The sequence below is a fragment of the Helianthus annuus genome, chromosome 8 (genome assembly GCF_002127325.2).
Source record: "Helianthus annuus cultivar XRQ/B chromosome 8, HanXRQr2.0-SUNRISE, whole genome shotgun sequence".
NCBI classification, from domain to species: domain Eukaryota; kingdom Viridiplantae; phylum Streptophyta; class Magnoliopsida; order Asterales; family Asteraceae; genus Helianthus; species Helianthus annuus.
The window spans coordinates 131649844-131660681 of record NC_035440.2 but is presented as its reverse complement, the minus strand read 5'-3'; the positions used below and the strand labels follow the sequence as shown (position 1 = coordinate 131660681).

Genomic DNA, 10838 nt, shown 5'->3' with positions numbered 1-10838 from the left:
ATAACTGAATTGATCACACAAGCTGATCTAATTTTTACGAGAAGTCTAGTCGCACAAGTTGTAATGTTGATTTAACTGTTGGGCCGTACATATCATGTTGGACTAGACCAGTTTCCAATCGCACAACCCACAATACACATGAGCCGCACAAGACCAAAGTATTGTATTGCTGGGCCTTGAAGCCCAAACTGGGTCGCACAAGAATTGTCCAGTCGCACAAGACGAACTGGACCGCACAAGATTATTTAAATTGTTTTGTTGTTTGGGCCGGGCTAGTTCCAATCGCACAAGGGATCTCGGATCGCACAAGAGATCCATGTTTAAACTAATTGGGCTGGTTAATTTCAGAACTGTTATGTTAATTGGGCCGGGCTTTGCGAATCGCACAACCCATTGTGGATAGCACAAGTATGCGGATCGCACAATAGGTTGGGCCATTATTATGTTGGGCTTCATTTTGGGAATCGCACAAGTCGGTTACGTTATAACTGTTAAACGTGATGATGTGTATTTGCTATGATCTATATGTGTCCCTTATATGTTAACTTATGTGATACGTACGTGCACTACTCGAAACCAAAACCTGACTTATATGGTAACCCTGTTAGGACGTGGTTGACTACTAGCAACTAGACTTGACCCTTCTGTGTATCTGCCGAGCAAACCAAGGTGAGTTCATACTCTTACCAAGGCATGGGATTCCCGGTGGGTTGCGAATGGGTTTGAATAATGGGATTTGAACAGTTACTCGTACTTACACGGCCACTAGACTATCTACCATCGTCCTCGGGTTAAGCAGGACACTTACGTAAAACCTACGTGAACAAGTACTTACCACTGTCCTCAAGTTACGAAAGGGCACTTACGTAAAACCTACGTAAACTCACACATGCTACTGTCTTCTGGGTTAGGAAGGACACTTACGTAAAACCTACATAAACCCCATGTGTACCACTGTCCTCGGGTAAAGAAGGGCACTTACGTAAAGCCTGCGTAAACTTCGTACGTACTCCTATTCTCAGATTAAGAAGAACACTAATGGTTACAAATAGTCTAGTAAGGATAAGCATGGGAAGCCCCCACTAATAGTACATACATACGTGGGAAGCCCCCACTAAATGAACATACGACTTACTATTACGAACTTACTTACTGTGAACTCGCTCAACTAGTTGTTGGCTCTCTGTTACATGCCTTGCAGGACCTTAGGTATACATGGAGCTTGCACGGGAGGCACAGTCGTTGTGGACACGGATCGTGGATGTTTTGATAAACACTTATGACTGTTGAAAAACTTAATAATTACATTGGATCTTATGCTATGCTTTCGCTACTTAAACTATGTTATTTGAACACCTTTCATTTTGTGGGTTGATATACATTTACATTTGCTAATTACTTATATGTTCAATATGATTGGTGGCTTGATCCTGGTCATGTGACGCCTCCATGCGGTGGTACTCCGCGTCTGGATTTTGGGGGTGTGACATACTTGCCGTGGGGGTTACCCCATAGTTGAAAATATGATTAACCAGTTCCTTCTTTCCCAAACCATAAGCAGTATCTTTATTTCCCAAACCATATCCATAATAAGTGGGGGCTTCCCCATGTAAACCACCAGACTGTTACCATATCGACAACTGACGAAAGTAAGTTGTGCCCTAAGTCAATGTCTATCATCATTGACTGAGTGCCCAAATCCATTAGTACACGCCCGTCCTACCGGCACGGTGTGAGGCTTGTCAACCCTAATAGCGCAATCAACTAATGACCCGCTCGCCATTGGCCCATCGATTAAGTCGATATAAAAATGAGGGACTTCATGATAGAGTTTTGCCTAGTAAGTTTAAGGTTGTTGTCCTACCCAAGGAGGACGAACGTACGTATTCTACCCAAGGAGAATACGTAGGATTTATATTGGCATCCTACCCATGGAGGATGGAGGTACATATCCTACCCAAGGAGGATATGTAGGTTCCATTTTAGTTCTTTAACCCCATTCCCAACCACCGGGAATCCCATGCCTTGTAGAAAGTGTGAACTCACCTTGGTTTGCTCGGTAGGATTAGTTACTTGTTTAACAGTTCATTAAATACGTCCTATCATGGTTTACCAGTAACAATCAGTTACTATTCACGTCTAAACACGTATTTCGTCACAAGTTGCACACATGAAATATATACACATAACCTCATGCAACAAGCAATAAGTGATCATGTAACACATTTAACCATAGCATACATCGCAACTTGTTACATGTACTAACATTTAGTTCACATCATCAACCTATCACCCAGCCTAGTTAACACAACCCACTAAACATAATACTCACATGCATAATCTTAAACATTTATTGCTACGCAAAGGCCCATGCTAAAACAGCCCCCCAACCGGACTGTGCGAATCTGGGCTGCTCGTGTCGGAGCCCAACCTAGAATACTGTACGGCTGCTCACCCTTTCTCTTACCCGATGTACAGCCCAGCTTATGCAGTACCGGCCCAATACCTCTTTTTATATCACACATGGTCCAGCCCAGATTACATTTACTTATCTCACAGATCTTATCAAATGTGTGCTTGGTTTATGAGTGCGGCCCATTTCAAAGTACCCAAACCACCGGCCCACAATCCTTTAACATCACAATTACAATAATAAACATAACATGTGAACTTGCTTAATACCCACTAACCAGCCAAATTTATCAATCACTCATTCTAATTACAAATAAATCCAGTATCCTTGTGTATCTATACTTCATCGGTTAATAATAACTAACCAATTAATCACATAATCCTTACTCCATAGAATTCATACAAAAGGTTAAGGTTTATAGAACTTTACATTAGAATTTCACATAACAAGTATACAACCTCATCATACGTCCACATACATGTATAACTCGTTACATTAGATCGCACACACACAAAGCCATCAAACAGAAATCAATATAAGCATGGTTCGATTACAATCTGCACATATCATGAATCATTACCACATACAATTCCTTAGTATTAATTAACCTTCTTTCTAAAGTATCCATATTATCAAACCATCTATGATTATCATTCTTAAAACAGATTCACAAGTATATATACGGAAGTTTGCTTGCATCATATTGACCACCATGTAATGAAGATACTACCTACGCATAATAATTACTAACTGTTCACTAGATTGCACACATCGGATAACCAAAACAACTAACAGGAGGTGATCTGCTAACCCGAACAAGATAAACAGGCTGATGACTTCGAACCATAAGATCGCTAAGATGGAGAGGGGGTTCTGCTGCTGAAGTCGACGATCAGGGAAGAGGGGGGGGGGGGGAGTAGGGTTTGTTGTTGTAGTTATTTTGGAATCTTAAAGATGTTTACGTACATAACAAGTATAATGCAAACAACCTAAACTATTGTGGATGGGCCTGATCATATGTTGGGCTGCGTAATTTAATATAGTCAAGGTTGGGCTCATTATATACATATAATGATAGCCGGCCATGTGATCCATTTAAAGGGCCATTGCATATCTCATAATCTTTGTGGGTGATGCTACTTGATATCCGGCCCAACTGATTTGGGTAAATATGTATATGTGTTGGCCCAATATACAAGCATGTTAAAACAACCAAGTTAAAACCACACCGAAAGTTAAACGCAACGCATTATGCATCGCATTGAAGAGAATTAAATAACGAGAATTTAGAATCACAAGACTAACGTTACGAACCTTGAAAGTTCGGGTTGTCACATGGGGGAAAACCTGGAAGTTCTTCAGGCTGCGCACCGGTAATCAATGATAGGGTAGCAGGGTAGGTGAAACACTTCTGGGCCCCCACCGCCGAAGTGATGTCGACAATCGGTGAATCTCCACCATGAAGAAATATACATGCGATTTCCTCCTTACAGAAGGTTTCTGCTTGAGGCTTGGACATCCGGTCCATACTTCCGACTACACCAAAGCTTCTAACAGTAGCAGGGGGAAGATCAATGTCAAATTCGTGACCTACAAGATTGAGTTGCACCTTAGGTGAATGTGTGACTCTTCAATTGGCTTGCCATCAGCCACTTCTACAACGTGTCTACCTTCAAGAGGCGTCAGGGTTAAACATAACAGAGATGAAGCGTTTAGTTACCCAAAAACATACAAGTTACCATGTTGCTATTATGTCTCGCATCGCCTACGCCAATCCGAAATGCCCTTCCACGAGCACCACTTCCAGTATTATTGTTATTGTTATGAGGATTCCCAATACTGTTATTGTTCCCTGGGTTGTTGAAGTCTTGACTTATCAATGGCCAATCCTTGTCAAAGTCACCACCATTTCCATACTGAAAGTTATGATTTACGAGTACTTTGTTGTCGTCGTGGCCGTTGCCTCTAATGTAGTTGCTTTGAAAACAGATCGTAGCAATCTTTTTCCCTTAGGGTCCACCTTCCCGTTTTTCTTGTCACGTCCTAGGGTACTGCCCATGGCGCTAGTAATTACACAGCCCATATTCCAGTTGGTTTCCAGCGTTTATGCCCCGATTGATTCGTAAGAGTTGGCTGCCAAACGTTGCTTACTAGGGTTAGGGACTCGATTGAAGTCCACCTACTGATGTTCGTTGTCAGAGAGCAGGGTCATCCTAACACTAGGGTTGGTAATGCACACGTTCATCTTCTTGTCCATCAGTCTTGCGAGTCGATTGAATAGCGCACGGTAAATCGTTAGAGAATCACAGAGGTGTCCATACTTCTGAATTCGAGGCATCAATTTGTTGCGTCAAAGTAAACGAGAAAAGTGAGAAAGTATAGACCAAACATTTAACGTTTCGACATCTGTCTCAAAGACGTTCGCACTAATACCTAACATTTCTACACGGCTCGCTAGACGTTCAGTTACGTGTTCAGGTATCACCCAATATCATCGAGACTCGTAAGGGTTCAGAGGGAAGTGAAAGGACCACGTTCAAACAGGAGACAATCATTTCTATGACCCCTATGGATCGTTGTGTTTCACATTTGGTCGAATAATGGAATGGAACCCCTTTCACACTTGTTAGGCCTCGTTGGAACTCACATGCACCACACATTATTATTATGTATGCACCCACAATAATATTGTGATTTGCATGCTCCTCTCAGTTCCTCCTAACTCGTGGTAATCGTTCCTCAACTCATATGTCAACGGAGATTGTAAAAACGACAAGATCAGAGAAATCTAAGGACTACGACATACTAGCAATGCATCATACTGTAAACAAGCAACTCATGAAATTATGCTATAGTGACAAGTGTGTGTCCGCATGCTACATCATAAAAAAGTGTACACTAATCATGTAATGTATACCACAGGTAAAAAGACGAACCTTGCAATCTGGAGCTGAGTGTCATGGTCGTATTCACGTATTTAGAACTGTTCGGTTATAGTCTGGTTTTATAAAAGCATTTTTAAAACCAAGTTCACTATAACCAGTGGCTCTGATACCAAATGTCACACCCCCAAAATACCACATGCCCGACGTACCAGGATCCAGCCACCAATCACATTGAACTCATATTAATATTTCAAATAAAAACTTTCATTCACTGAAATAAAGTGTTACAAGATATTTATTAAACTTGACATGTTCAGCGGAAGCATAAATCATTTGTTATGTTTTTCATAATCCAAGTGTATGTAAGCCATTAGCTTTGTCTCGTGATTCGATGTATCTTGACCCATGACCACTCCAGCATCCCAGACAGCAAGTTCCAACAACATGTACCTATAGGCCTGCAAGCTTGCAGAAGAGTGTATCAGACAACGCTGGTGAGTTCACAGTTTTGTTTACCGAGAATCGTGTTACATGTTTTACTGTCAAAAGTTTAGTTCAATTCAAAAGCAATTCCAAAAACAATGTTGATAATAACTCGATACCGTACAAGATGGCTCCAGATTATTTTCCCGTCCCCAATGCCCCTATCAAAGCATTGGTCATGATTTAAGGTAATTATTTCACGCCCGTCCTCCCCGGTACGGTGGGAGGGTGCCAAACCTAATAGCGCTATCAACTAATAAACCCGTTGCCTCCCCGGCAACCTTTTCAGTAGAAGATGGGACTTTAGGTGATAGGAGTGAGTGTATTATCCAACATTCCGGTTTAACATTCCAGTCAAACCCATTACCAAATATTCCTCCCCGGAATATTTACCAGATGTCCCTCCCCGGGACGCATGCTTGAAAAAAGGAGTAGTGAACTCACCTTAGATTTGCTCGATATGTTACGTTACATTACCCGTTCCAAGTTGGTCAACCAGACCCTACCGTGGTTACCAAAGATGATCAGTTTCGTAAACATATATCCAAGTCACGTATCCATCAAGTCACATGTAATATCATTGTCACTTAACACATAGCAACGTTTAGATTTCATACGTGTTCATAACACAAGTTCTTGTTCCCAACAGTAGTTACCAACAATATCAGTTTCATAATAATTAAATCACATATTGTCACATATTGCATTCATCGCAAAGACCACCATATATCACATAACAAGTACTCGGTTCTCATACAAGTCCACATCCCTTGTGAATGTTACATGACAACACACAACAGATGAGTATTCTACTCGCACAAGTCAAATCGGGTTTCTCATTCTTAACCAGCATTGTTATCATGTACAAATATCCATTATCATATACAACATACACAATTTCACTGTACTGCCCATTAGCTCTTTTGCAGCATCCTTACGAAGAATCAATCTTCGTGGGATGCCTTCACGGCGAAGATCCGTCATGGCGACGAACCCTCATGTCGACGACCTTTCATGGCGAAGAATTAATCTTTGTTGGCGACGAACCCTCATGTCGACGAACCTGATCCTTCGTCGAATGACATTCTTCGTCGGATGACAATCTTCGTCGGGTGGGGTTCTTCGTCGCTTACACTTCAACAGTTTCATAACTTCCTTAATTTCAGTAAACAGTTTCTATATTCCCAAAACGGATCAAACCATCTAATTCAATCAATTATCATTCATGTTCATACAATCCCTAATCATCAATTAATCAAACAAATAAATTAATCAGTCAACCAATTCAGACCGAATCAAACAATGCAAACATTCTTAACAGTAAATCGTTCATTATGCATATCCCCAATCACTAACCTTTTAAGATAGATTCAAAATATGATTCATCGATTGACATGAACCCTAGTTTGTTCATTAACATTTGGTAATATCATGTGCCCTAACAACCTTAATCAAATCGATCGGTTCCCCTAACAAGTTCATCCATGTTTCTATCATGCATTCCTAATTATTATTCATGTTGTCACACAATCTCATGATCATTGTCACAATCCACAACAAAATCACATAGAACCGAGAATGATTAACAGAAATCAAAATGGATATGAACACTAACCAAGAGATCATGAATGATGTGATAGAGCAGAAGAGAAGAATGCTCTGAAAGGGAAGCTTCATCGAGTTCGAATGGCCGCAAATGGCTGCCGTCGTACATGCAAAAGAGGAGAGGAGGCTAGGGTTTGGGATTGTATTTTGTGTTTGTGTTTGCAATGATATGAGCACCACACACTTGGTCGTGTGTGTGTGTATGCATCCATACTAAGCAAGCCGGCCCAGTTGGGCTTAGAGTTTTGGGCCGAGAGTCCAATTGTCCGAACAAGGAGAAAGATGTGCGGTTCAATAAATGGTGCGCGAATCGGAAACTTATGCGATTAGACATTATAGATCCTGACCCCAAAGTGACTTTCATTCACTCATAACATACACAACATTAACCAAATTTATCAATTCACATAACGAGCATGAATTTATAATGCACGACGAGATGTAATTAGAAACGGTGTGTTAGCTGAAGGACCTTGGAAACTCGAGTTGTCACAATTGTTGTCCACCTAAGCTTATACAATCCATTTTCGCAATGTTTCCTGATATTTAGTAGTTTATTAGAACAACATATATTCTATGGACCCCATAACTTTTGTTGTATCCCTTTCACCGTACAAAGTGTAAGGTCTCCTACCCAACCTCGAACACTCAGGATCACGAACACGTGGTATGCGGAATCCACCACGTGATGCAAACCACTGCGAGGAACACGATGTAGAAGGTGTAGAAGAACATATGATGATGATTGACAATTAGTGAATCCACAAAGTATTCATAGATTCACAATGCACCCAAGAACACACCGTTAGGGTTTTGCCTCACAGAGAGAAAACTTGCACAGAAAGATATTCCCCAAAAAGTCTTATCTTGCATTTCATTCACTAAGTATAAATACAAGATTATGTTCAGGCACATAAGTCCTTACAAGAAACACTAGTCCGAATTTGTTACTTAAAGAAATATGGACACACAAATACTATCAAATTAAACAAATACTATCAAAACAAATTCGGACTAAACATATACTTGCATCTCATTACAAATCCGTACATGCAAATATATAACAAATTCGGACCCTATGACCTCAATGCTATCTGAATCTGTTAGACACAAAATATAACATTTCAACAATTTACAATTAAGACCCTAAAGATTCTTCAAGTAGCAGAATCCAACATTTATCATCCACAGGTGCACTTACAAGAACTGACACAGATAACTCCTTTAAACATTTATCGACTGCGTTTCACGCAAAGACAAATAAGAATACTTAAACACTAACAACCAGGTCTATCTTTCGATATCTAGAAAAAGTCCAGTGTTTAAGAAAAAAAAAGAAAATAAAACAAGTTGATATTGTTTAGGTCTTAACCACCATTTTTTTTTGGGTAAAGGGTTTTACCCCGGTGATTCTATATATTCACAACCAAAACCGCACAAGTAGTGTAGAGGGTCTACACTAGTTCAATCATGGGACATGCCCCATGATTGTAAAACAAAGAAAATCAAACAAACCCACCAAAAAGGAACAAACAACTAGACTACTATCTAGTAAAATCAAAATCAAAAAACATAAACTCTATCAGCCGCCATCATCATGGAGTTCAGTTCCTTCAATCTCCCACTCCCTTAGAAGTCGCCGCACATTATCACAATTCTTCAACCTCGCTCCCATCAATTTATACCGCACCTGTTGAATAATAAGTTCACTTAGGATTTCCGGAGGTCTCAACTGGTTCTTGAATAATCTAGCATTACGCTCCTGCCAAATAAAATAAGCACTAGCCGCCACCCCCAATCTCGTAATATAATCAGCTGCCGATTTCGATTTGGACCTCAACAGAAGCCAATTAACAATATCATCCCATTTGGCCTGCACCGAAGCCATACCCACTTTGCACCTAACCATATGCCACACTTGAGCAGAATACTTACACTCGAAGAACAGATGACTGTGAGAATCATGGTTAGCATGACAGAGTAAACAACACATCATATCCATATTCTTCCTACGCGAGAAATCCCAAGACAATATTTTATCCTGAGTGAGTAATTTTCTTCTCATGATCAGCCACATTAAGAACGCATGACGCGGAATGCATTGACCGAACCAAACAATGCGACTCGACCCAACCTCCAATTCTCGGTGCCTAATCGAATCCCAAGCACGAGATGTAGAAAAGTCATGAATCTGATCTCCTTGTCGCCATACGAGTTTATCAGGTCTGTGCGTATCAAAGGACATTTGATCCAACTGTATCAGAACCGGATATAAATCCCTCCAAGCGGCTGGCCATCTCCACGAATTATTAGCAAACACATCCGAGACTTTAGACTCCATATTGAACCCCGCATTAGCAATAGACTTAAAGGAATTATTAACCACCATTTTGATATTCACATATACACATAAGTGATCCAAGACTTAAAGGAAACACCAAGAAAAACAAGATGAAACATTTATGCAATAACCTCCGGTTCGATACTTACATATACGCAGAGGAGCCCCAATATTTAAACAAAATAAAGAAATAAAAACAAGTTTAAATATTTGCAAAATAAATGCATGAAAATACAATGACTTTTTCAGAAAGTCACTTTTCAGTACACGACAATTATTGTATAGGCACACAGTCAAGAAGGAGAAAACTAAGTACTACACCTCAACTATGTTTTCCACTGAAATCTGGGTAATCTTTTTAGTTTATATCGTTTTCACAAAGCTACGGGTGTATGTAAAGTCTACCGACGTATCAAACTGTGAGACTGTTATCGACTTTTAAACTTCACAATTTTTTAGCATGAACTAATGGTCCATTGATGTACCATGATTTCCTCTTTTTGCAACAATAATCTCATTTTAACATTTTTAATGTTTTTGACATTTTGAAATTTTTTATTGATTTTGGCTTTTTGAAAATATTGTTTTTGTATTTATTAGAATTTTTTACAAAAAATTTTACCCCCTAAAATCTAAAGCATATTTTCAAAATTGGAAAATGAACTTCTTCCATATTAACCGACTTCGATTTTTTTACAAATGTTGAACGCAAGACTACTATTTTGTTTATGTGGAACTTACCCCAACTTTTTCTCAAAACACACTTCTCATATTTTTATCATTCTCTACATGAACAACCATTGAATTTAATAGACGTTTCTTTATAGCCTGTTTATCCTGCACACGTAAACGAACTAACTTAGTTCCGAATTGGCACCCAATCAATATTGGATTTGAGTCGACCAAAATCATCAACGTATGAGACTATAGTCTATTTACAGTCCCTCTTTTCATCGAACAATTTTGAAATTTTCACTGGGGTACAAACTTCATCTGAAATCTTAGCTTTCTAGATCTGCCTCGGTTTCACAACTGTTTGATGAACTACCTTCTTTTCTACTATCCTCTCTTTTTTCTTCATATTTGTATCTGATGAACACGTTTTACTAGA

The 10838-nt window shown here is 39.6% G+C and overlaps 1 protein-coding gene across 1 annotated transcript; it reads right to left on the bottom strand.

Moving 5' to 3' along the window:
• Nucleotides 1-8968: 8968 nt before the first annotated feature.
• Nucleotides 8969-9775, bottom strand: LOC110870601. The gene has a single exon (XM_022119786.1). The coding sequence runs from the start codon at nucleotides 9773-9775 to the stop codon at nucleotides 8969-8971; it is 807 nt and encodes a 268-aa protein (XP_021975478.1).
• Nucleotides 9776-10838: the final 1063 nt, after the last annotated feature.

What these genes read in the sequence shown, in the direction of transcription:
- LOC110870601 (XM_022119786.1), bottom strand. Translation starts at nt 9,775, where the DNA reads ATGGTGGTTAATAATTCCTTTAAGTCTATTGCTAATGCGGGGTTCAAT.